Below are 27779 nucleotides of genomic sequence, written 5' to 3' on the forward strand. Positions count from 1 at the left end.
TTACAATATTTGATTGTGACGGTCCTAGCACCCTTTCAAGGTGACACAGACCCACTGAAACGATTGTTTTGATGCGCATTATTGACATGACTGTGAGTTTAATAAAACGAGTGAATAGAGAGACACAAGCTTTATTCGTGACTCTGGAAGAAGTGTCAACGTTACAGATAAAAATGACAGGAGATACATCGGAGATGTAGACATCATGGAATGTTACAATTCAAGAGGCTGACTTACATCAGAACACAAATAAACACTGGACAAATTAAACATGGATAACATAAAATATTGCATTTGATCAAGGTATCTGCTCGGTAAACGGGCGCTGACCAGCGTTATTCAATTTAAAACACTATATTTAGTATAACAATAACTGTTCCCCTAAGTTTATCACCCTATTTTGCTTTCGTATAAAAGTAAATTCCATTAGGCTACACATTTCCTGGTCACACCTATCTGCAGTTGTTTCCCAAAATGTATTAAGTTGGACCTCAGTCAAATCTAAACAAGATAGAAAAGGGGGAAAGAAAATCCAATATATTGCCTTGCCAGCAAGTGGAAGTATATAATATCACTTATACCTCAAAGACACTGAAGACGTTATCCAACATCAGCAGCTTTTGGTGGCATGATAAGTCAGGAACAGACTCCTGATGCAGATATGTAGACTTCAGGAGCACTTTGAAGACATTTCATTAAACTCCTCTCTTGAGAAACGGAAAAAGCACATCACATGTGCTTTATGTTTGTCTGTTTCGACAGTTTCTGGACATAGAGATGGTACCGTAATAGACAGAGCAAGTTAAAGGGAGAAATTATAGAGCCACAGCGAAGCAACGTTTTCTTATGGACCCAAAACTTTCACACAAAAAGGTCTCGGCTGTATGCTTTCACGTCTCTGTGGGCATGTTAGCCCATAGGTGGTCTAATTGGAGCAAGGCTCAGTCCCCTCCGTTGGCTTCATTATCGATCTCTTGCAGAAAGGTCATTGGTCCTCCGTTTAACATACTATGGACATAGCTGTCATTTCGTTTGACGATGCAATGTAACGGCCACATACGTGAAATGAAAATCATTTGAAATCCAAAGACCATAATGAGAGGTAGGATGAGTGTCTTTCAGTTTCTGGTCATGTTCACAGTGAAAGTTAATTCCACCGCAGCCTCCCCCCTCCACTCACCCTCTACATAGTCCGTATATGAAGGTGGGTGGCAGGATCCAGATGGGAGAGGGCACTGCATGCACTTTGGGGTCACTGCAGCATTGTCTGTCTTTCTGTCTGTATCGTGATATCATCGCTTCAGATGTCTTCGTATTCCAGGAAGTGGGTCCTCTGCAGCACCTTTACATGGCGCTCGTAGATTTTGAGGGCAGGGCCGAGCCGGATGGACAAACCGGTCAACACGTCACTGCGCTGCATTAGGAGAAGGGACTTCCCATCAATTTCCTGTTGGGGAGAGAGAAAATGTTCTGCTCAGTAAGCGTCAACTACTGGTTTCTATATGCTGAACATCTGTGAGTGCACCTACTGTTTTAAATGGACTCTCTATATACTAACTGTTAAATTAGCTATACAAGGCTACATACATGTGAAAAAAACGACTTTGTTTTTCAAGAGCGACTGTGCAACACATTTTATATTCGTTGCCTGTTTGTGTGGTTTTTAGTGAACTTGGAGCGCCCTCTATGGTAGCTTTGTGATGGTGCACTGACCTGTGTTCGAAAAGCCACAGCCTGCTCTGGAAAGCCTGCAGCTGAGAAGTAACTGGCCACATCTGCAACAGTCCACAGCAACAAGTTCTGCCCCACCTTCTCTTTCTTCACAGAGCTGGAGGAAGATAAGACAACAGTGAGTCAGACACATGACCGCAGTGTGACCTGTCTTCACGTCTCACTTTGTTGTGGTTGAAGTGAAATTTGTGGTGCTTAGTCATTATGTTTAAAAAAGATTTTGTGCCTCAGAAATGTTAATTATTCAAGACATTACTGAGAAGTAAAATGTAAGAGAGGGTGAAAAGCTCTTGTGAGGAGGGAGGGTGTTATCTTACGACTTTGCTAAAATGCATCTCTGAAGGAGAATTAAATACTTATTACAGCATACTCACATTTCATCACCTTTACCACCATTCAGAAGAGCGTCTCCGGCTGCTGTGAAGGAGGATATATCTATCTTATTCTTAAACGTACCTGTGAACAAAAAAGAAGCAAAATGACTACAAATGTTCCGCAACTGTTGCTACAATGAGTTTAAAGATATCACGACAAGCTCCGGGAGAAACATCACCTAAACAGCATGCAGCATTTATTTCACTGTGACATTTTGATAGAAAGTCGGAGAAACACTTCAGTATTCTGTCTCGTCCTAGAAAATGAGAACTTAGCTGTGCTTAAAAACACATTTACATTTCATTTGAGAATGAGAATCATCAGAAAAATCATCTGCATTTGTTCATTTCCCAAAAAAAGCTATTATGCCTCGCATTGCTTATCATATAAATGTGCAACAAATGGCTACAGCAATTCAACATTTCTGCCTCCAACTTTGGTATCATACATAAAAAGGGCCATAAAAGGGGACTACAGTAGCAAAGACGTGTTTTCTTAAGAGAGAAGTTTAGTATCAATATGCAAAATAAAACTAAAATGTTAACTTAAAATACTTTCTTCTGTAGATATAAACCACATCCTTTATATTCAGTGGTGTGATGCTGAACAAACGGCAGCAGATTTGTGATGAGACTGAGGTGATGCCTTTTCCTTGCTGCTAGTATGCGACCCTGAGGCCTATACTGTCACGGTACAGTATGTTTTCTATTAAGAGTTTGTTCACGGTTCAGTATAGTGAGGGCACCGTGAATGAGTGTTGATACAGCACAGTTCTGCACCAGGATGCTGGCAGGGCTGTCTTCATATATGTGACACATGACAGGGACGAAGTTCCAGTTTTTAGATGGGCCTATGTAGCAAAGCCGTATCAGGGCCCAGCACAAGTACAGCATGCAGTGGCATGGTTCTTGTGCAGTGATCAAAATGGTTTAGCGTTGTTTATTTCTCCTATACCACAAGAGAATAATTGTTTAGATGTCTCCTGGCAATGTTTCACAAAGGAGGGAAATCTATAACCACTTCTTTTGCATAAAAAAACATGGAGGTCATATTTTAGGTTTTTAACAAAGAACTAATGTACTATGTAAGCATTCCACTGACAACACAACATACGTTTATTGTATACACAAGCAAGCTTCTATGAGGAATCAAACCATGGCTCTCTAAGGTGGTGGACAGCAACTTTACCCTAATAACTTTTCATCACCTTTCATTACAGGGCCATTCAAAAATCAGAAATTGTTGAGTTGCCATACTTATTGAAAAACTTATACATACTATTAAAGGGACAAGACCTTTTCTGAATAGGAGCAACTGTAAACTTGTGCAGCTGCACATTAATGTAATGGGAATGTGGTGATTTTTCTTGACAAGAAATCACGATGCATCATGCATGAACTGAATAAAAATGTATCCCGTCTGCAGATTTCCATGTCTACCAGCAGTGCAGTTAATAGTGCAGTATTGCAGAAGGACAGCATATTTTGAGCGGCGACTTTAACGGTTGAAGTGAGCAACCTAGATGCAACACAGCCGGACAAGTTTGTGAAGCATTCAAAAAATTTTGAGAAAGCCTCGAGGCAAGTGCTAGCTGTAATAGCAAAATAACAACCAGTATGGTATTTGAAGAATAAGCTGTCATTTGTTGATTGCCTTAACATGTGTGCATCTAATTAGAAACCATTTCCCATAATGAGAGAGTGTTTTTAGCAGCACAGATGCAAGCTTTAACAACAGAAAGTGAGACAGTATGCTACTCACAGTTGTCAGGCGGCAAAGACAGTGGCTGTGGTTTTCCATCAGATGCATTCTTGGTCTCATCCTGCTGGCCAAACAAAATCAAACAAAACAAATGAAAACGTCAGGTGTGAAGCAAGAGCTCAAAGAAGCAGAAGACATACAGGTGGTGGTGTTTGACACAAAAGGGATAGAGGCCAATTACCAGCCCTGCTGCATAGTCTGGTACCAACTGGTCAGACGAAAGGCTACTGTCCTCCGCCTTGCTGCCATCTTCTTTCTTCAGGTTGTTCTTTAATGCAATGGGGCTGGTAGTTACAGGCAGGAGTGCAGGCTTGGTGACTGCTGCTAACACAGAGTGAAACATGAACAATACATTAGGGCTGCAGTGAAATTATACGCTTGGGTTATGATTTAAGATTAGTGGGAATTACCAATTTATATTTTGACAAAAGAATCAACTATTCAAATTCTTACTTATACATTATTACAAGCTGATATGATCCATATTATCGAACCTGACTTTATTTTAGCCAAATTTTAGTTATTTTGTTATTTTATTTTGTGTGTTTTCTTTACATACATTAACATACAAACAAAATAATGAATTTCTTGCAGCAGGGAGCAATATAAATGCATTATTTTCTCTGCAACTCGGCATTACCTAAGGCATTTCTACTGTCAACAAGCATGTCACCTATTCAGCTCCCATCCTTCCTTCACATTCATTGCAAAAATTCACTTAAGCTTGCACATGAAACAATATTTGAGTGCTCCAAATGAGACCGTGTGTAGCAGGGTGAATACCTTTGTCTCTCTGCATTCCTGGGTGCTGGCGCTCTGCTGGGCAGACAGCAGAATGATAGGCCCAGTCATTGTGTGCGAGGGCCCTGGGGCTGGAGGGGGGCAAGGAGCTGGGCCTCTCACCAACCTTCTGGAAAGAGACACAGTCCAGACCCAAGCCAGGGCTGCAGCCGGGGCCGGGGCCAGGCCGAGTGCCAGAGGGGGAGCAAGGGGCAGAGACAGCTCGCACAGAGGAGCAGTGCACGGTGGCATCTTCATACGTTCGGCCAGGAGAGGGTCTGTCCTGACCATCCCGGCTCTCATCAGCCCCCTCCTCATCTGCATTACTGTCTGTGTCCATTGCCATTGATGTGTCAGCCTGCAAAACAGAGGCATCATACTATTTCATTGCCACTGATTTTTTTTCTCATTATCTCTATTGATGATTATGTGATAAAATATTTCTAGTTAGGTGCCGAATGAAACAGACATGTCCCTTTTTTTCTAGAATCCATGAAGACAACAAGCTTGAGTGAATAAGAAACATTTAATGCAGTGAAAGAAAAGCAAACATCAACAATTTTTGTTCATTATTTGACATCAACTTAAAAGCCTGCACTGTTACGGGGGATTGTTGTCCTGGCTGACTACTAATTGTAGGCTGAACGTGTTACACGTAAACATGCTCATACAGATGTCGCAATTTGACCGCTGTGGTGGTAAATTATTGCCTTTGAATGCCTTCGTCCCCTTTCCGCGGTACAGTGTTCACTCCGGAGACAGATTGTGAGCCCTTCTACCATAAACAGGGCTTCCTCGCGTTTAAACACTTGTTTTGCAATGTTATCTGTTTGCATGTAACTAGTTTTGGAATACGCACGCATTCCTTTCGCTGGGGTTTTTAGTCGATGGCGCCCCGAGTAAAGAATTACCTTGTGTGCGACTGCGTGTCCAAGACCCAGCAGTCGAGAGCACAAGAGCGCACTAAAGCCCGCCCCGCTCCTGTGAAAAGAGCCGCCTGCACGGCATTCACCCATCGCACTGCATTTCACTTAAGTTTCACCAAGACACGGTCACAAAACACAATGCCCCCTGAGGATTTCAATCCAGCAGGATTTTCACCTCGACTGACATGAAACAGATGATATGCTCGCGCGTCCCGGTCTTTAGAGGCCTTCTTGATTGATCATTCTTTCACACGGGGAGCAAAGAAAGGGCCGATGGGAGGCGTTTTTGGTTTTACTCAAATTTCCTCCAAAGTGCGCATGGAGTTGGGAGCCGCGGTAAAGAGCTCGCCATTGTGTCTGTGGTCTTAAACGGAGCGCTTCACGGGGCCGAGTCACAGCAAAAAGCAGATCCGAGGAAAAAAACGAGCTTTAACTCGACGGGCAGATCAACGCAGCACTCCGAGCAGAGCGAGCTGCGGTCACCTCGATCACTAGTCTACTTTGACTTTGCACCGGGTCAGCGATGTACAGTAGAAACCTCCGAACATGAAGAGTAAAGCATATGAGTCCGTTATCGGACAGGTCACTCGCTACATTTAACCCTCGTATTCGGATAAAACCTTGATAACAAGCCCCGACAAGCAGTCTGTCCAAAGCAACCAAGCTTGTTCGTTTTTGTAGCGACACGCACGCCTTTCGGAGAACAAAGTGAATTTGATCTCAGCTTAACCCAAATCGGATGGAGCATCCAGCAGCTAGCGCTGGACGAACAGTTTGCGGTCGCTTTGCGTTAGTTCATGTCTCACCGTGTTATCGGCTTCCACACATTTTATTACTTTGCAGAGATGTGGCCTCTCTTTAAATGCTGTCAACAAATAGTTGCCAGACACAAAGAAGTGATGTAATTGCTGTACGGGACGGGAGAGGCCACAACAGCCGACACCAAGCATTAGACGTGACCGAGCTTGGCTGCATGTCCGATAATGGATCTAGGGCTTCGACTTTATGCACTGCGTCGGCAATCGTCCATCACTCGAAAAATAGCTGCATTTTCAGAGGAATAACTGCACACACCTTATTAGGGAGTACTTTTGAAGCGATAATAATCGATTTGGTTGCTGTTTAACAGGACTGAACATAGTGATGAGCATTACTTAAAGTCAGGAGGAAGAGGTGAAATCTCGTCATGGGCATACAAACTATGCAGGTCTCTGATATTTTGCTTTTGCCTAGGGTTGTTTTTCTCGTTTTACCCAAGGTAAAAAAAACATTCAACAACCCAACAATGTCCTAGATTCCCTCATTAGGCTCCTACATCCTCGGTGTTTCAGACTTTTTCCCTTCACCCACTCCCACATTAACAAGCCCGTGAGAATGGAAACATGCATTTCCAGTTGCCGCTTTCAAAATAAAACCTTATCTGCTGAGCTGGCTTTTAGACGCCATTATTTTGAAGGGACATTTTTCAAACTTCCAGGCAAGTTTTACCCACATCTTGCTAACTTGGCGGAGTCCCCCTCCTCCCTTCGCTCAACGCCGAGTTTGGGGCTTGAAAAGCGCTTTCTGCTGCTGATAATGGTGGCTCGTGTTGTTGCGGACGAACAGGACGGTGCAACTTTTACTGTCTTCTATTTGTTCGTTTGCATCGCCCGTTTAAAGTGCTTTCAAACCGGCGCTGTGTAAAATATGCCACACTCTCACTACACGCGCACCTTCCGTTTTTTTCCGTCTCCACCTCGATAGCGCTCGAGCGAGGTCCAACCGCCGCTCCCCGTCTGCGGCAGTTTTGGGTGCACTTGCAAATCACTCCCCTCACCACTCCCCGTGTAGACACAGAAAGACGTGTTTTAGCAAAACACATACTACCACCCGCGTCTTGCTTTTACCTCCACCTGTTAATTTTGAAAGATGACAATGAGATGTGAGCTAGTTAAGCATGCCTCCCCCTCGCATCAACATACCTCCAAATCCTCCTCGTCTTGGTCTACAGGACCGAAAGCGCTGTCCCCGTTGCTCAAGTCAGAATGACTGGCTTCTTCCACCGTGCTTCGTCTCGCAGCCGTGGTTAACGTTACATCGTCTTTTTTTCTGCTTCTCCGCTGAACCTTGGCGGCGTTTCGGTATGAAATAGAGCCCTTGTAGTTAACTTTCAGCACGGTTTGTTCCTGAATTAGTTTCTCTAGTTCTGCGCAGGTTCGGTCGGGCTCGGACCCGTGTCGTCTCCGGACCATTCGGCAAATCCTCTCCAAGTCCGGCCGGGCTTTTCGCGACCGCAGCGAGTCGATAGTGTCCAGGATCCACTCGCGGTACTTTGATTCAGACATCGTAACTGCTCGGTGTGTTTGATTTCTTCTTGGTTTTTTCTTACCTTAGTGCGTCAACCTTTTGCATTACACACCGTGTTTTTTGTGAGTCGCGGTCCGAGCCCAACTGAGAAGCGGAAACCTCGCTGTACGCCTCCTGCGAGTGCGTTTGCGTGTGCGCTTAAGGTGGACCGACGGAGTTGCAGCGAAAAGTTTCACTCGATGGGGTTTTTAAGGTGGAATTTGCAGTCCTGTAAAGTGACGAAGGCGCGCACACGGGTCCAATGTGCGCCATAATGGGTGCAGAAGGAGGCTTTTTATTTCATGAGTTACAAAGTGTGACACCAACAACTAATTGATGAACTCACTGAAGCTAGATCACATGTGGCCCAGTCTCTTATACTTACAATGGAATTAAAGACGCAGAGGCGTAGCCGTGAATTTTGGGCTACACGAGTTGCCCTACCATAAACTCAAACAAAAAAAGTAGACAGTTTAAGAGGTATTCAAAACGATAACACGTGAATAAATTAGCATAAAAAGCACAAAATAGAAACGTTTCTTTGCAGAATCGAATTTAAAAGACGATTGAAGCGTTTTGACAACTAAAATAATCCTTTCTCCAATTGGTAATAAAAACGTAAGCAAAATCCATGACAGAACTTGAAACTGCTGTCTCCTAAATAAAATACCTTTCAAGACATTGATTAAATTAGCTATTCTGTATGAAATACGTTTTTGATCACAAAAAAGTAATTATCTGATTTACTCATAAGCAGCCATTTCAATTTGTCTTGTTCAACTATCAGGGAATTACTTCATAACTTAGCATTCTTTGATGGACTCATTCATAACGAGGTCTCGATTGCTTGAGAACCATCTGGAAAGCTCTCTAGGTCCTTCACAGGTAATTGATGTAGATAGATGCAATGCAATGAGAATTTGTACAGAGTGGGGTGGTGAAAGCTGGCTGATAACTGATCCAGTATCATGACAGGATGAACACAACTCTGCATTATTCAATTGCACCTGCCAGCCTCTTAAAACATTCATAATAACAAACAGACCAGTTGAAATAATCGGCCCTCACCTACCAACAAGTATGTTCCTCTGTTCCAGCCATGAGAGAAGCCTGAAGCTGCATATATCTTTCCTGACCTTAACCTGTAATACAAATATATATTTTGTGTGACATTGTGCAGAGTGAATAGAGAGCTCACATATAACACAGACATATTAGTCTTAACAAGTAAAAGTTTATTGGAATGATACATTTTGCAAAATATTACTTTATGTATATTTTTTTAACATACTCATTGTGTTCTAAGGGTTTCTGTCAAGTTCTCCAGAGGGTAAGATAGTTAAGACTGTCAAAGGCAAGGATATACAGTATTGTTTCCCAAAAGGTACAATAGACTACACAATCACTGTACCCAGGTCATGAGGAAAAAAGATTAATGTTCTGTTTTTGCTTTTTTGCTTTTTTTTGAAAATACAATTAGAAAATATGAACGCAAAACATCTCAGATGTAAAAAGTGTTATGTTTAAATGAGTGTGCAGAAACTTGATGAAAATAGAAGGCAAACACAGGAGAAAGACTCAAAGTTAGCACAAAGCAGTTGATACTGTTTAGCTGATAGAAGAGAATTAAAGACAGATAAGAAGTTTTGTATGGGGGAAAAAAAAAAAGTTAATTTTGATGGCTTCAGTGTCTGAAGTGGATCAAGTGGTGTTGCCTTCTACCCACCAACTTTATGTAGGACTCATAGTCATGTGTCAGAACATAAAGATATTACATGTGCTCTCTTCAAAGCATTACATTGCGTCTTAAAAGTTTCAAATAATTAGCACAAATCAATAATATAGGACATCTGAAAGGGTGCGGCATGTGCTTCACTATTTGCAAAAGATTTTAAAAGTTGCTTGTTGATCCACTGCAATGTTCTATGTGATGCTCTAACAAAACAAAAAGATAGTTTAAACAGAGATGAGACTGTCGGCTGTGGAAACAATAATTTCTCAAACATGCCTCAGCTCCTGGAGAAGTCTTGCCGTTGGGTTGCTTTACCACATGCAAGAAGAACCAGGCTCACCAGAGAAACATGTATTATACAAAACACACTGCATGTTTCCAAACAGCTTTGAAATATTTCCATCAGACAATTCAAGACATTCAAAAAGGTATCCTGTGTTTGATCTCAATTACATTAAGAGACTGTCAAAATGATGACTCAAGCCTACTGAAATTATTGAGAGTCAAAAAACATTCTCAAAAATGTCATGTTACAAGACTATGACAAATAGATCGATGCACATTAAACAATTCACAGAAGCTTTTCAGTGAGATGGAAAAAGTCTAGCACCTAGGGCCTATGGAGGGTGGGGTGGGAGGAGGGGGCGAACATCCTTCATCAAACCAAAATAATGTGTTCAGTCAACAAACCAGCAGTAAGATTTGGTCTGCGATTGTCTTGCATCCAGAGAAATAAACTTGGCAAAAGGGGACAGCTTTAGTATAGCTTCCTTACTTTAATTTGTTACACAGAAAGCTGAAAAACTGAAACAAAAAAAAACAAACAAAAGAACACTCCAATCTCAGCACTCCTAAAAATTTGGTTGGACTGCGAATCTATCTGAAGGTGTTACATGTACGGTATATACAAGAGAAAGGGATAGAAAATTATCAATGTGAGAAGTTCAGTGAAAATGATCAGCAAACTGATGCCTAACAACTCAAACACAGCCCAGAAGAACCTTCTGACACGTTTAACTGGGCCTCGTTCCATCTTCAAAATAGAGCAGCCCAGAGTCCATCTTGACAGTTAAGCGTTTTATCCATGATGCCATGTACCTCAGCACAAATAAAGCATGATGCTCCGCCATCTTTCTTTAAAAGTGATATTGTACAAAAATAACATGCACATTTCGTTGAGACGTTTTTGCTACTTTTTTTGCGTATTAAAATCCACCACCATCATAGTTACATACAGAAAACTTTGCAATGCTCTCAGTTTGCAAATTTGGCAGAATTTATATTAGTTTATTTGTTTATTACGAAATCTTAATTCAGTTTCACAGCTATGAGACACAGTTGAAAAAGAGAAAAAGATGGATTAATTTATATTCTCTATCTTTATTTATATATATATTTATATACACAGATACACACATAAGTAAAGATAGAGAAATCTATTATAAATGTACTATGATTTAAATAAACAATAGTCAGGAGTGTGACCATAATGTTAGTTGCTGCTCAATCACAGCTTTTTAAACCCACCCTTGAGCACTAAGTAACACACAAGCACAGAGATCGACATAAAAAGGACAAAATGATCACCAATAGGATTCTTAAAACGCTCTAATAAATTCAGCTAAGAGAAAGACAGATTTCAATGCAGACCTCATGTTTACCATTTCTCACAGGTCCTCGCACGGAGTAAGACCTAGACGAAGTGTACTTTGATAAATCATATTCACGCTGATCAAAGAGGTCACCACTGCAAGCAGTGAGTGCATCATCTACCCAATAATCATGCCACATTGAGCAGACAAAGGCAGGCGCAGAGTGTGTTCAAGCTTTAAACCAAACGGGCGCAAGGGCTGATGCCACCACGGCCAAAGCTGTGCGCCAATGCTTTCGACACAGTTTTCCAACCAGTTGGCATTATGATAGGCACATCTGTTGGACTTGGTATTGCTTGGACAGATTCAGGATAGAAAGATGAAAGGGGGGGAACCAGGATGACGAGATACAACAATCACTCTTTGTGAAGCTTGTAGAGATGGCCCGTTAAGAGAAGGAGCCGAGCAGATTCAGTACCTTAACAGAAAATCAATGCCTCAACCTGCGAAGACTGAAAACATGTCATTACACCATCAGAAAAGATACAAGTATAGCTGGACAGCCACAACCTATGCCTGTTCTCCTCGAGCCCCTGCCACAAACACAAGAGGGGTAAATAAAATGAAAAGGTAACAGTTGAGAAACAATCAGAAAAGGCAACACTGCTGGTTCTGTTGGATCTTTCTGCGCTTTGCCTACCTTTCCTTGTGGGGGATTTTACATTTTTGTCGTCATTACAAATAAGCAAGTTAGCAGTCCACCCTAGAGCTTCCTTCCTTTTGACCCCCTTTGACTTTCTAAATACCTGTCTCTCTCTCTGTCTCTTTGCTACTCATGGTTGGAATCTAGAACTCGGCAAACTCCTTTGCACACTTCTCTGTGAAGGAGACTCTGATTTCCTCTTCCTCGTAGTCGTCGAAGTTGCTTGTGTCACCGGGGCCTTTGCACTTAGGAATAAAGGGAGCTTCAACCTGGAAGACACAGGACAATCATATCAGAAGGATGCAGTTTGTTCTGATGGAGAGCGACAAAGCAACATTAACTACTGGATGTCATTGGAATAGGCTCCAAGAGATGGAGAGAAACATTTTTAGGTCTACATAACAAATGTAACGCCTTTCAAATGTGGGTAAAACAAACAATAAGAAGAAGAGGTCATGCTTAAATTCAGCCTTGTTAATTAACCAATCTGAGGTCATGTTGCAGGACTAAATTGGTGATCATGAGCTGTCATTTGCTTTCCCTGAAGCCAACTCATCTAATTAGAAATTTTGTAGGATTCCTTAATTTAATTTTAAACAAGCGCATAGGGAAAAAACATTAGTTTTCTGCTCTCACTCCCATAATGTGTAGGCAGAGAACGATGTTTTTTCCAGTTACAATCAATTGGCACTTGAAGTTTTTAGTCTGCGTGTGTTCTCAACAGTTAACCTTTGTTTGAACACTGTCCATACTCATTACATGCCTGACTGCCCTGTTGAGGGGATCCCTCTCTGTGCAGCGTTTTTCCCAGCATTCCCTGATGAGTCCAAAGTTAGGATGGGGTCATCTCAACATGTTCCTTCTTTATGATGTAAACTTTGAGAAACCCCACAACAAGTGTTACTGATTAAAGCCTTGTACAAAAAAGGTGGGGGGGGGGTTCTTACTGTATGCATATTGTAACGCCAAATAAAGACGTAGTGGTACTTCAGATTCTTATAGTTGTGCAGTAATCCTGCTAAATCTACCAGCTTATATACACGGCCTTGCCAAAATAGAAGTCACCACCGCGATTTAACTGAGCAAATTGGGAAAGGCCTTCCATTGAATATTTACTGCAGCGATTAATATGTTTCAGCTGGCCACAAGTTATTTAACCCTAACTGATGCAGTGAGTAGACATATCCTGTGGTTGTGGAAAAGATGCAACTCTGTTTTAGAAGGGTCAAATTACAACCAAGGAGATGAAACTACTAAAATTGGGTTAAGAACTGTCTAACGCATTATCAAAACCTGGAAAGATAGTGGTGAACCATCATCTTCAAGGAAGAAATGTGGTCGGGAAAAAAACTTTGTGATCGGAGATCACTTAAAACGTTTGGTGAAATCAAATTGTAAAAAAATCAACGGTAGAACTCATGCCTATGTTTAATAGTGAAAGTAGGAGCATTTCCACACACACAATGCGAAGAGAACTCAAATGATTGGGACTAAACAGCCGTGTAGCCTTAAGAAAGCCACCTATCAGTGAGGCTAATCGGAAGAAAAGGCTTCAATTTGCTAGGGAGCATAAAGATTGGACTCTGGAGCAATGGAAAACAGTCATGTGGTGGAGTCCAGATTTACCCTGTTCCAGAGTGGTGGGCGCATCAGGGTAAGAAGGGAGGCGGATGGAGTGATGCACCTATCATGCCTAGTGCCTACCATACAAGCCTGTGGGGGCAGTGTTATGACCTGGGGTTGCTTTAGTTGGTCAGGTCTAGATTTTAGATCTCTGCGAAAAATTAATGCAACTCTGGACGTAAAAATATATATTGTGATATTGCATAAGCTTATCAAAATGATGCCACTGCAAATGCTTGCCATAATCAAAGCTAAAGGCAGTCCAACGAAACATACGAGTGTGTGACTTTTCTTTTGGCCAGGCAGTGTATAAAGAGGAGGAGTTTGTTTAACATTCTCATCGACTTCCAACACAACTTAATCGCTGCACAGATGGTGTGAAAGCTACAGATGTAGATGAAGAAACGTCACTATCAAAAGTTTAATTGAAGCCATTTTCCATTATTAGCTTTACTTTTCATCCGGCCCTCTGAAGGCATCTTACCTTCCTCTGGTAGATGGCAATCCAATCAGTGGTGGCAAACCACTTGTGGCCCTTGATATCATTGACTCCATTCCTGAGGTTGCCAAAGCGCTTGGTCAGGTCCACCTGCAGCAAATTTCTCAACAGATCCTTCAGGTCCGAGCTGAAGTGGGAGGGAAAGCGGACCTGCAACACAGATAAGAAGCGTGAGTGAGTGTTATGGTTTTTAAATAGACTGCAGACTTAGACAGATGCAAATTGGTGCAAGCCTAAGCGTGTGTGCAGGACTATGAGTGGTGCAGTCTGAAATGTTGAATTTGGATGTGATTTGCCTGATTGTGACACCTCTGCTTTCCCCCCATTGTTCCACTTTCCTTTAACCCCTCTGCTGCATTTAGTCAATTTAGTCCACAGCATTGTTAGTTTTTCCTTTTCTCACCAAAGCTGACAAACAGCCATGCACTCATGCCAGGAACGATGGCCATTTAACAGCTGCTAAAGCTAGGCCGCCTGCTGTTAACAATTATGCAATGTTCAAAGTCACCGAGGACACTTGTTTAGTTCCAATGCTGATGAACATGATGCTGGGAAAGCCGTCAGCCTGATATGCACAGTCAAAAAAAATGACAAAACGACTTGCTGTAATGTAGCGTTTGAATGTCAGTGTTGTTCTACATCAGAAAATGCAAATCTGTGACTGTATACTGCAGCTCATGTGCCGTGAGAGACGATATGCTACAAGTCAAAAGTTGCTTCAATACCAGTGTCACCCTAGACAAGCACAGAGGTAATTTGGGAATAAATGATTTTGTGTACTATGTCATGTCCTGCTGACTCTGATGAATTTAGAGCAGTATGTTTCCCCTATGCTGATGATGCACAATCGGTGACTTCTTTTAAATCCCTTCTTAAAACTTGCTTTTATGTGATGTGTCCTTTTTAATTTGCTTTGAATCCATTCATCTGTTCCTGAGTGTTCTCTGATGTTCTATTCTTACTGTCCTGTATTGCTTTTATTTACTTATTTATCTTTTCCTTTTTTTTGTTAAATCATCTTTTATTGCTTTTATTTATCTCTTTATTTGTATTGCTCTGCTTTATTGCTTTAACAGCCTTTCAAGATCTGCCTGTTTATCACTTTTATTTGCATTTATACTTGTTGACCTTTTGTGTTTGTATTGTGTTCCTGCCCTTTGAGGAATTTTTTTAGACTACTCTGTTTGGCCTGACTATTGACTGATTATTCCGTTATCTTTTTGAGTTCCCGGCCTTGGTTTGGCCGTCAAAGCAATTTGTAAACATCTGTTTTTAAAGGCTCTCTATTATAATGGTGATGAAATAGTGCCACAGTTAAATTAGGGTCAGTCAATTAAACCGTCAGTAGGGTCCTGATGACAAGGTTTAAGGCATTTAAGACGGCTCTTAATTTGTTATTATCAAAATAAGACATTTTGTAGTTTCTTATGGAGAATCCACTTAAGATAGAAAGCAAAAGTTCCCTTGTTGGACAGTTATGCTTAACTGTTAATTTTACACTTGAGGATTGTGATACCATTTACTATCAAACTCCATTCACACCTGAGGAAAACAGTACTGGTGTAAATGATGGACTTGAAGTAATCTTTTTTAGTTTGCAAATAGCTTGTAAAGCCAAACCTCCGATAAGGTAAAAGTGTAGAGTTGTGCACTGTGCTGTGAGAGGACGATCTAACTACATACAAAAATAAAAAAGGCATTATTGAGGTAGTATTCTCTTTACTCACCTTCCCTGATACAATCTTCTCATAAATCTGAATAGGCTGGTCTGCGAAGAAGGGGGGGTAACCAGCAGCCATCTCATATATCAGCACTCCCAGAGCCCACCAGTCCACTGCTTTATTGTAACCCTGAAACAAACAAAGGAAATAAAGGGCGGTCAGATGTGTCATCAAACAAAACACTCACACATAAGACAAATTATTCTTTTGATTTCTGTCCGTGACACAGTTTCCTAAATGGAATTCCCTTACAGTGCCTTTGTGAAATAAACAGCAATGCTGAGCTGAACACTCACCTTACTGAGGATGATCTCTGGCGCCAGGTACTCAGGGGTCCCACAAAGCGTCCAGGTTCGGCCCTTCACCCTTTTCGCAAATCCAAAATCTGTTACCTAAGGAACAAAGTGAACAGTTCTGAGCACAAACTGCGAGAGCACAGAGACAAGCCAATTATAACTATTGTCAATACCTAAGGAAACAAAGATCCTTACCTGTATGTAACCTTGCTGGTCAATGAGCAGGTTCTCCGGCTTAAGATCTCGGTAGATGAGATCCAGTGAGTGAAGGTATTCAAAGGTCAGTACAATCTGGGCTGCGTAGAAGCGGGCGTGTGGTTCACTGCAAAACATATCAGGCGCAACGTTTACAGTCAACCCCAGTGGTGCATGGAAACATTTAGGAGCTACCTTCAGGTCAACTTACCTGAATCTACCAATTCTCCTTAAGTGTGAGAACATTTCGCCCCCGGGCACATACTCCATTATCATATACAGATTACTGTTGTCCTGAAGAGAGACGAGCAAATTCTTACTTAACATGCAAAAACAATGAATGTGTTAGGAAGACGAACTGTAATCTTCGCATTGCATACCTTAAACGAGTGCTCCAGTCGCACCAGGAAGGGAAAGCTGACAGCTTGCAGGATACGTTTCTCGTTCAGTGTGTGTTCTATCTGCTTCAGCTTCACAACCTACGGGATGAAATAGGTTGTCAAAATAGCATATTAAAGACAAAAAACGATAACTCCTTTATTCCTTACATCAACATGTAAAGCAAAGCGCGTTTGAACTTCTACTACAAAGTGATCTTTGTGCCCTTCTAAGATTGATTCGCCATCAGATGATGCACTTGCGCTGCTGTTAAATATATTGAATTGTGTAACAGTCACATGAGTCATTGATTAGAGGGAACTGTGACTTCACACTGGTGATGAGTGTTCAAATGTAAAGACCAGGTTGAGCAAATGTGCAATCTCTACTAAATCAATTTCCCCTTTGAAGTAAGCACCATCCTGAATACTTGTAGTGCATATGGATTATTCCTGCCTCTTTGGTTTAATTGCTAATATTAACAGTCATTTAGAATAAGTCCAAGGCTTAGCATACTTACAAATACAATGACTATCACCACACAGAACTACAAGCTGAATCGCCTAGAGTAAAGCATTCAGCATTCACGTAGTGTCTCTCTTGAATATCCTGCCTTACGGTACTGTACCTTCTGTTTGTCAAGTATTTTCATGGCAAAATGCTGGCCCGACTCTTTGTGTTTAACCAGCATGACTCGACCAAACGAACCAGTGCCTAAGGTCTTCAAACGCTCAAAGTGATCCAATGCCGCAGTTTGCTGAGAGGAAGAACAGAGAGGCAGTAAGAGGAGAGAGCACAGAACATCCATACTTTAGTGCTTACCAAGTCAATTAAAAATATACTGTCATGTCAATACCAAGTAGTTATATTAGAATCACTGTTGTTTTAATGTGAGTTACACATGTTGTAATTTTGTTAGAGTATATAGTGAATGTATATGTTTTTACTATAGCCCAGCAGAGGGTGCACTGCCCCTCTTAAATAAAGGACTTTACTTCTACATGGGCGGGACTTTTTCCATTAGTCTGCCTGTGTGTGTGACCAATCATATGAAACATAAGCCATACAGCTGTATCATCATAATAATAATTATGTTAATTGAATCAGTAAATATTGAAAATAATTAATGAACAGAAATGGAAATGGATCATTCTCTCACCTGTGCTGGATTCTCCCATTTCTTCAGGAAATCTTCTTTGGCTTTTGCAAGAAACTCCTTCACTGTAAGTAAAAAAAAGTACTTTATAAATAGAGAGTTTTAAGAGTTTTTAGATCTTTTTAAAAACAATTAAGTCCAGACTTAAATTATATTTTATAAAAGATTGCCTCAGTAAATCAAGACCCAGAGAAGACCAAAACACTGGTGCTTTCCAATAACATGTGGAGATGGGAGATTCCATCCACTTAGCAAAACATATTTTGTGCCTATGTGTACAAGAATATTAATACTGTCTAAGTTATCAGCTAATGTCAGTCTGTAATAATCTCATCAGCTTGGAGTGTCTTTTCTTTGATGCCGGGATAAATAATTATTATTAAAAAAATATTACTGAACTAGTTTTCTTTTAGAGTAAAACAAATAACAACAAATTGATTTAAGGTTAGTCCTACAAAAAAATACAAAAAAAGTATTGCTATTGTTAGTATTTGTCCTGACACATAACCACAGCTTAATCATCACATATAGAGAATGCTTTTAAAAGCCACAGAGGTCACCTGAGGTCATCTGTAAAACGCCAGGGTGTGAGTGTTAACGTAAGTGTGAATACACCAGTAAGCACAAACAGCTGATGAGTCACAGTCCTTACGAAAGATTCGATGAATAAAGACAAAAGAAAGTTCAAATTGGGTCTTGTGACGGTGGCTTTCCTGAGGCCTATTAAAACTCTGAAGAAGCTACAGGGATCCATGGCTCGAGATGAGAGAAATTATACAGACACCAACAGTTAGCTGGATGCTTCCCAAGTCCCCGGTTTATAACAGAGAGGCAAAGAGAGAGCCACTGATATGACATCACAAATAGTGTTTCTCCAGAAGGCATAAGAGAGACTTTAAATAATTGGAAATGGCGCTATAGTCTAATTAAACATAAAACCACCCTATAACCATCACACTTAGCTCTGTTCAGTGATCCAAAAACTGGACTTCACCTCATCATCCCCAGCAATGTTGTGGGGACTTCCTCTCTGCAGCAGTACCTGAGAGGCTTGTAAAACCGTAAGGGAAGGAATCTCTGCGTCCTACCATCTGTCTTTCCATATCTCAAGAACTTTCCAATTGACTTCACACCTGTAAGACTAAACAATGCTGTGAGCAGCACTTCCTACATCCAATCAGCCTCTTCCAAACAGGCACACGCACTGAGTGACCACATGCTCCAAACAGGCATAGCCCCTCCCCCCTCCCAACAACGATACAAGCAATAATACTGGGAGCCAAGCAATGGAGCAACACCCTGGGCACACCCTGTGCCCATGAAAGGCACACCCTGAATGGGCACTAATGTTGGTGCAGTGGTTGGCGCTGTTGCGTCAAAGCTAGAAGGTTCCTGATCCATTTCGAATCCCGGTTCGGACATGGAGGAGTTTGTGTGTTCTCCCGTGCCTGCGTCGGTTCCCTTTGGGCACCCCGGCTTCCTCTCTCAGTCCTCCCTCATTGACTGATAACTGGTAGTTTTAATTTGTCATTGTGAATGCGAGCGTGAATGGTCTCTATTATCCCTTTCCCACCGAAGTTAGTGCATTGACGCAGGTTTTTCAGACCCTGGAAGATCTGCTTATAGATGACGATTGTATCTTTTTCCATTGCCAGTGGAGTATACTGCTTTCTGTCTCTATTCTGCTGTGTCACCGTCTGGCGTCACAAACTCGCCGGAGACAGGGTTAGTAAACAGTGAAGATGTTACGGTGGTTAGGTCTTTATTGTACCTATTCCTCATTCAATCCGTTTATCAAACTCAGCGCCGACAAATTTGGAACGATGTTCAAGCGCTGCTAGGATGGAGACAGGCGGAATTTGTAGCTGAGATGACAAGGAGTCGCAGAAGTTAGCATAGCACCGGAAAGGGGGCGGAGATTAGCGTGTTGACATGGGTTTGTGTTCCCATCAATGTCGATCAGAGCCGAGGTGATAATTACCCGGTCTACTGCAGTCATTTGACCCGGGTCTGAATGCCAATTGTTACCTTTCCCAAAGCCGGGTGTTAGCGGGTGTTAGCGGGTTTTTTGACCAGTGGGTAAAGGGCTTATGTGTCAGCACTGTGATTGACTGGTCTCGGGTGTACCCCGCCTCCCGCCCAATGACAGCTGGAATTTGCTCCAGCCCCCCGCGACCCTGAGCAGGATAAGCAGTAAAGATAATGCATGGATGGAATAATAAATTGATCTTGTTGAGAGTTTGTTGAATACAGTTTATGACTTAGACACACACATATGCCATAACAGACATGCCGGTAGACAGATTTTGACAGCTTGACACACACTGTGACATATGCAGTAGTTAATTTTACATGCCCTCACCTTTATGGGGCTAATTACGATGCTCTGTGGGAACATGTAGATAACCAGTCCTTCCTCATTCCTTCTCACTCTCTGTGACACTAGCTGTCCTAGCAGATGAGGGAGCACAGCTTTTGCTACTCTTTGTCTGGGACCCAAGTTGGTCAAGGCTGTAAATATACATCTTTGTAAAAAAAGAGAAAGGACAGTAGTCTAAATTCTATGTGTAATTACTACAGTGAATATCAAGCAAGTCAAATCTCATGCTTAAAATGATATGCTATAAGACTTAGACATGGCTGCTGTAGAAGTAGTAACTACATTACCACATTACTTATCCCCTCCCTTCATTGACAACTGAAATTAAGCAGAAATCATGTTAAGCTTTTCAGGATAATGTAGGATATCTATCTGCCTGGGTTATTGATGCCTACAGCACAGTTTAAAAAAAGCCGGTCAGCTGTCAATAACGAGAGTGCGTGTCTCAAAGCCCCGTTAGAAACTTTTTGTACAGTGGCGTTTGTGCTTTTGGATCTGTTCAAATGTGAAAACTGAGATAAATATTATGAAAACGTAATAAACAAATCTCTTTAGACACGGAAAATTCCACTTGAAAATATTTGAGCATTACTCACACACATGCACATGAAAACTACACAAAAGCTAATCCTGATCCAGCTAACGTGATTTCCTGCTAATTCTCAAAAGACCACAAGCTCCAACAATAGGATGGGAGAAAGTAAGCACTGAACGGCAAAGACCAAAGTTCGCATAAACATGTCAAGAGCACTTTTGCTCCCACAGAGAGCGATGAAATCAGACTGGTCGACAAGGAAAAAAAAGATTTCCAGTGTAAGTTTCCTCAACTCCGACTACAGAGAACCAAGAGCAACAAATGGAGCTAGTCCTATCAGAACTGGGTGATGCTCGAAAGACAGGTGTGGGCCTTGCCTGCAACAGTAGCCAGGCGTTTAATGGTCAAATCAAAGGCAAAGTCTTCCCTTGCTAATAGAGACTGGGCTGCCAAAACAGCCATGATAATTGCAGGTGAGGTGATCAACTCAGGATCAACACCTCAACAGTACTATGACCCTAAATTTCTTACCATCTGGGATGACTATGGGTACTTCTGGTGCTGCACCATCTGCCGAGCGCGACCCTGATTCACTTGAGCGCGAGGATGACTCCCTCTTCCCTGCATGCCTTCTGGAGCTCTTCCTGTCACACATTAGCCCTGCAAAGTCTCCCCTGTTCTTCTTCCTTGGCCTTTTCCCTCGCAGTCACTGACTCATGACCTTTCCTTCCCCTCTGAGAGCACTCTGGTCAGATCAGCAGCCCCGCTCATCCACAGAAACCAGTCAACTGTCCTTGCCGACAAAGCGTCTGTCTTCCGTCTTCCTGCCTTGACTTTGCTGGGGACCGAGTTCAGAAAGTGCCATCCACATCCAGTGTGTTGTCAAATTTAGCATGGAGAGCAGCAATGCTCCCGTTACACTCACAGATCAATTGGACCCTTGCTTTGGTTTGTATCAATATTTATTCTGTGCACAAAGTACTCTCTGTCGCTCCCTCCCATGTCAAACACACACGCAACCCCACACACACACACACACACGCTTGCACACACAGAGGCTATATATTGATCAAAACAGGGACATGATCACCAGGGGGAGGGGCATAGAACACTGGCTGGTATATTTATCCAACCCAGAGAGGAAGTTCTATGGAAAACTAGGCCTAAGTGAGGACCCTTGGGATGAACCAGACACATCTAGATGCAACTAAAACTTTCCCTAATTAGCTAAACCAATCACATGTCACATCTGCGATAAAAAAACTTTCAGAGTTGATCCTGCTGTTTTCTAAACATAAAAAATGACCTCTCTCTGGAGAAAATAGCAAAAGCGGGAACGCACAAACCACAGCAAAACTATTTTCCCCTGCCCAAATGCACCACAGAGTCTATGTAGTGCCAGCGCTGAATCGATCCTCGAAAAAATCAATCATACATCTCTCCCCTGGGCCTCACTGGCCCACTCTGACGCAAAAACAGAGGGGTTATATTAGGGCGAGCTGACCGACATTTAGCTGTGAAGCGCGACAAATCAGGTCCCAGTCTACACAAGGCCTTGTTCAGATAGCAGACATCCCCATGTGGTGCGCAAGAAATCAGTCAGAAGGCGAAAAGAACTGCTTGTAAACCAGGAAGGTGTTTATATAGGTGCAAAGGTGAGAACTGAGCGATCAATTGTAGTCAACTAAATACTGGCATTGGATTTTTCTGTGACTGGTGAGCATGAAGTTGCTAACAAAACCACCAATGGGAAGTTACTTTACATCCTACGGTAAGAATTGATTGGTTAGTTCACTTACAGACCAATTCAAAAGCCATCATCTGTTACACTTTCATGTTTATTCACCTCCATTTAAATGCATGTGGAGGAAAGGCTATGTGCATGCATCCATCTGTCTCACTGTGTAATTGAAGTTGATATTATTAGGAGATGTGCAGTATCACCATGGACCCTTGACTGTCACACTTGGTGTATTCCTGTATAGGTTACAGGGTATTTAGTCTGACTCACATGATATGGACTGTGCATATGAGCCTATTTCAGAAAACCTTTACCTTTTTCAAAATCCTATTGTAAGTTGCAATAACAATTTTTGACAAAGATGTATATTGTGCAACAATGCAGGTCTGCATATTTGTTTGGGTGAAGTTGCCATTTAAATCCAGGGCTCACCTGCACTCATGCAAATGCTCCACCAAAAAGACGTTTCCTACCAGTACAACTTTGCAAGGGCAACTTCACTGCATCCTGGACTTAGCAACGCCCAAGACTTTAGTGACCGGTTTAAAAAAAACTAAAGTAGGGACGCACCGATGCATCGACTGAACATCGGAATCGGCCGATACCAGCCGTGTTGACCGACATCGGCCCATCGGCAAATAAGGTGGCATGCGCCAATGTTTTCATTATTTAACTGCTTTAATTGTGCAGTAATTTAATTGTAACAGTATAGTATTTATGTATTCAGAGAGATGTGCGTTTGGCTATGTAAGCACTGAAAATGTAATGTTTGTGCTACGACCAGGTGATTCTAAAACAGACTACAGAGGCTTTTCGGGCAGTTGTTTTTTGAAAAAAAAGATTATTTTTATGTGAAAGAAGTTTAAATAAAAAGATGTATTGGGAATTTAAAATATTTAATTCTTGCTTTCTCAAAGAGTGTGATGAAGGCCTGAATAAAAGTTAATTTTGGACAATCCAGACAAGGGCATTAATAATTACAAAAATTACAGTTATTGAAAAAAACATTGGCATCGGCTAAATTGTTGTTTTAAACATCGGTATTGGCCCTGATTTTCTCAATCCATGCATCCCTAAACAAAAGTGTTTTTTTTCTTAGTGTGGAATTATAATTGGTTCAGCCAGACATTTTTCAGCAATGTGGAAATGGCTTGGGTAAAGTTTTAGTGCGATTGATTAGGTGTGGTTAACTGATTTCTGCAAAATGGCTTTATAGCATGGCTTTACTTGTTTTAATACAAGGGGATTTCAGAATCACTGCTTTTAAGTTTAACAACCGCTTCCTGTTGTGTTAAGAGAAACCAAAAGGAAACCACTCTCTCCTTTCAAATCGCTGAACTCCATCTTCAGCTTTTGCTTTGCTTGCTGCTGGATTGCATCTCAAGACCGTTCACTGACCGTATGTCAGCATGCCAACTTGCCAGTTAAGTGCTGTAAGCTTATCTGAGGTTAATGATTGGCATTTCAACAGTAAGGTCCGCTGGTAATCAGTGCAGGCGTTTTACAAAGCCCCTTTAACTGCAGACAGGAAGTGATGAACGATCCAAACACAACCCTGCCCCTGTTACACAAACCAGCTGCGTGCATTGCAGGGGCAGGACATAAACCACACAGATATTTATAGAAAAGAGAGCTGCACTTTGACAGGGTGCCACCTCATTATATATCCAAAAGAGAGACAAGATTTAATGAAACAATCCCTTATGGCAAAACTGGCAGTGCTCATGCTCTTCCTCACGTGTGTTAAGTACAAGAAAATATTTCCGAGCCATCAAGCACACACAATCAGGAAGACTTACAAGATGCCTGCCAGTAAAAAAAGGACAATGGGGCTTTCTAACAAAAAAATAAATAGTGTGTGTTTGGAGAGGTTCATTATTACACGGCGTAACAGATTATGGCTGAAAGTAATATCATGTGCAGCATGTTACCTGACAGATACTTCCACTGAGAAATGCCTTCCTTTGATCTGTAACTAGCAAAACAATAGGCAAGGGAGCAGAGACAAACAACAGGCTACACATATGTACACACTCATAGTCATAAATACCAGTACAACCAATGCCAGTTTAAAATATCCTTCCACCAAAGCCAAGACACACTCAATCACTGGTTGGTAATAAAAAAACAGCTTCATTCACTGTAAAAATAAGAGTTTGAGCTCAGCCTGCGACAAGCTTAGCTAGTGGGACATAGCCGGAACTTCGGCTCAATCCGTAACCTATGCTCCTGTCCAGCTCCAAGTGAAAACTCACTCCAGCAGCAGGCCTCTAGCTCTTCCTGTGGTTGGTCATGTCTGCCTTCTCCACTGCTTGTGTCCCCTAGACAGGGCCCAGCTCGTTGAAACAGCCTTCCTGCCAGTCTGTGAATAACAGACATTATACAAAACAGGAGGAAGCCAGCGGATAGCCAGTGCAGAGTCTCCAAACTTCAGTATTTCCAGTAGTTATAACAACTGTAAAATCCAGAATATGTGATATCAACAGCGTCTTAAGGGCCAAAACTTTAGGTTCTCCTGGCCAGCTATGTTTAGTTTATAGTGCAGTAGAGGCGATGACCAACTGTGCAGAGCCTGGGCTGGACCTTCCGCGCGCCATAACTTCCTGCTGCAGTCCACAGTGTCTGTCTGTCCACCCTGGTTCCTCCTTTGGGCCAGAAATCAGCTTTGTATACTAGTTCAGCGGCTCTCTGCCTGCTTGTCTTCTCCAGCGTGGAAAGTTCAGGGGAAAAAGACCCTTCGTACTTGAACAAGCTCTCAACAATCTCTTTCCTTTTCTGCAGAAACCAAAACAGACTTCAATGTTGACATTAATCTCTAGCTGCTCTGTGGAAAATAACGTGCTCGTGTGTTTGCTCTGAGCCCCTGGTCTGCACCTGTCTCTGGGGATCAGGGTGGACCCTCAGCGATCAAGCTGATAAGGATGTGAAGCATGGCATGTGGACAAACCTCCCACCAGCAAAGGCCTCCTCCCTCCCTGCATCTTACCTACCAATCCCCTAATTTCCATTACTTCTTGAGCCTGAGGTTCTGTTCTATAACACCTGAAAGTAATGGGTCTTGTTACAAGGGTTACCAGTGATGGGTTAATGTTACAGAGGGGCTAGAGGCCATTCTTCACACATGCTCTCTACCAGCAACAAGGAGCTGACACTCATTTTGCAGATACCTGTTCAGACTTTGCACTCTTGAGTGTTATTTATAGAGTCACAGATAGAAACATAAAATGTGTGTGCCAAGGCCCAATCAAGGGCCAGAGGTCAGCCCTAGAGAAGGCCTGGAACAGAAATTGAAACTCAAACATCTAGCCTGAGTTAATAAGCTTTTAACTGTTAAGGCCTACTTAACAGTTCATGACTGTAGGTAATTGTCATGTTTTGTTAGCTTACTGTTGTTAGCTTGTTTCCTTAATCATTTTAATGTTATAATAATAAAAATGAATCAGAATCTGATGTTCAACAAGCACATTGACAAAATAAAAAGTTTTGGATCCACAAGACAATGGGTGAGACCAGAGCATCTCTTCCTCTCTGCAATACAAAAAACATGCATGCGTGTGCGCGCACACACACACACAGCCTTAATGACACATACAAGTACCCTTGTTCTAAATGCTGCTCATCACATGATGTTCAAGAGACTCCTCAACTCCCAAGTTTCTGCCTGGAGAGGATCACCCTCATGCATCATATGACCCCATCCTGGTGGCTCTTTCCTCCTGATAACAGCCAACTCCCTTCTGCTCACTTACTGTCAAACACAGTCTGTGGGACTCAATGGTTGGTGAAGTCCACATTACAGCAAGACTCAACCCATCGCATATATGAACATCTTAACATGTCTGATATCCTCTCTTGTGTATGTGCATTTAACGTTTTTTCTTTGCACAAAGAGCAACTTTGTCTAGACAAAATTATTAAAAAAGTGCGCAAGAAAACTTGAGGGTTTAGTTTTGCAATCGTCTTTACCTTATTTAAGGAAGGGTAGGAAATAAATAAATAAATAAATAAACATCCAAACACATGACCCACAAAGCACCCTATGACTGTTGTATAATGTTAGTTGTTGTCATTCGAACTTGTACCTCTGAATATAACCGGAGGCTTTTAATCACGAGCTTTTCCACAGACAAGGAGGAGAGAAATTATAACATGCTCTGCTGTTCTGCTAAGAATAACTGGGTGTCGTAGTTTAACAGCCTGGCTGAAGTTTAACTCCATTATTTTACTTTCATGTGTTTTCATCTGAAGTGGCCGACGAAATAAAGTTTAGCACATTCTGCAAAAGTACTTCTTCATTTCAGAATAGACGTTAATATGGTGTCACCGTGGAGGTTCTCTGGGCCTTGATGCATTATACAGGTGTTATGTTTTACTTTTTTTATCTGGCTGCCATTATGGGTAACAGAAAAAACACAACTAAAAGATCCGAGAACAGGCAGTATGGCAGAGCTACCTGCTGCAGATACGGGTTAAAAGGTACTCACCGCTTTCCATCTCATTGCCCTTCTTTGCGGTGGGCGTGTTGCCCATGATGGCAGGCAGATGGTTGAGTCCCTGGGTACGGACTGAGTTTTCCCTTTACAAGTCGTTGAGTGATGCTACACCGCTAACGCAGTCGCTAGGCTCAATGAAGCTGACAGCTAGCCACTAGCTAAGAGCTATCATTATCGACTAACGAGTATAAATATTTTCCTCAAATACCTCTCCTCTGTGTGCAGGGAAACTCAAACCAAACGAGAGACTGTATCCAAAGTAGGCAGCTAACACTAACGCTTTGCTAGGCTAGCAAACTAGCTATCTCTAGCAGGGATTGCCAATGGATGTTAGCTGTGTTGCGTTAGCTCGTCAATTTTTAAACGAACATCGGCAAATCAAGATTTCACTCTTGTGTGCTTTAATCCCAGATACGGCTTTGTTCATCCAAAATCCAGTCCAGATCATTAAACAGCTCGTTCAAAGACGTTTTTCGTCTATGTTACGAGTAAGCTAGCATTAGCTTTTAGCGTCCCTCGAAGTCGTATCCTGGCCTGAACCAGGTGCTATCTCCGTAAAGGCAGGCCTTTTCAAGTGAGACCTGGATAATAAAAGTGCTGTCCAGGTTATTCGTCTTTGCTGCTGTTGGTGTATTCAAATAGATCTTTCTCCGTTCGCTTCGAAACCAGGCATCAAGCACACCAGTTTCCTGGGACCGACCATCTGATAGCCGATTCTTAAGATCAACAGCCCCCTTCCATTAATCTTCAGACCGCAAGGGAAACTCCAGTCATCCATCGAACGAGTCCCACCTCTGACTGGCGCTGATTGGCTACATACACAGATACCTAGGCGAC

At 42.0% G+C, this 27779-nt stretch overlaps 2 protein-coding genes across 5 annotated transcripts; both read right to left on the bottom strand.

Annotated features, from left to right (window-relative positions):
* Positions 1 to 160: 160 nt before the first annotated feature.
* samd1a (sterile alpha motif domain containing 1a) lies at positions 161 to 7980 on the bottom strand. Of its 2 annotated transcripts, none has more exons than XM_069674566.1 (7): positions 7535 to 7980; positions 4651 to 5005; positions 4049 to 4188; positions 3868 to 3928; positions 2106 to 2187; positions 1714 to 1828; positions 161 to 1447 (listed from the first exon to the last, which is right to left on the bottom strand). In XM_069674566.1, exons 1-7 carry the CDS (start codon positions 7895 to 7897, stop codon positions 1301 to 1303), a joined length of 1263 nt encoding a protein of 420 aa, XP_069530667.1. In that variant the 5' UTR covers positions 7898 to 7980; the 3' UTR covers positions 161 to 1300. The 2 variants fall into 2 exon arrangements, with proteins under 2 accessions (XP_069530667.1, XP_069530666.1); XM_069674565.1 differs by having other exon boundaries at positions 3868 to 3931.
* Positions 7981 to 9112: 1132 nt separating this feature from the next.
* On the bottom strand, positions 9113 to 27711 carry prkacaa (protein kinase, cAMP-dependent, catalytic, alpha, genome duplicate a). Of its 3 annotated transcripts, none has more exons than XM_069673992.1 (10): positions 26934 to 27711; positions 17797 to 17858; positions 17266 to 17394; positions 16640 to 16738; positions 16471 to 16553; positions 16260 to 16386; positions 16065 to 16160; positions 15775 to 15897; positions 14033 to 14197; positions 9113 to 12194 (listed from the first exon to the last, which is right to left on the bottom strand). In XM_069673992.1, exons 1-10 carry the CDS (start codon positions 26977 to 26979, stop codon positions 12069 to 12071), a joined length of 1056 nt encoding a protein of 351 aa, XP_069530093.1. In that variant the 5' UTR covers positions 26980 to 27711; the 3' UTR covers positions 9113 to 12068. The 3 variants fall into 3 exon arrangements, with proteins under 3 accessions (XP_069530093.1, XP_069530091.1, XP_069530092.1); XM_069673990.1 differs by lacking the exon at positions 26934 to 27711 and adding an exon at positions 24705 to 24828; XM_069673991.1 differs by lacking the exon at positions 26934 to 27711 and adding an exon at positions 21240 to 21363.
* Positions 27712 to 27779: the final 68 nt, after the last annotated feature.

This window comes from Semicossyphus pulcher, unplaced genomic scaffold, assembly GCF_022749685.1.
Source record: "Semicossyphus pulcher isolate SPU_LCO1_2020_fin unplaced genomic scaffold, fSemPul1.0.p SCAF_23, whole genome shotgun sequence".
In the NCBI taxonomy this organism is placed as follows: Eukaryota; Metazoa; Chordata; class Actinopteri; order Labriformes; family Labridae; genus Semicossyphus; species Semicossyphus pulcher.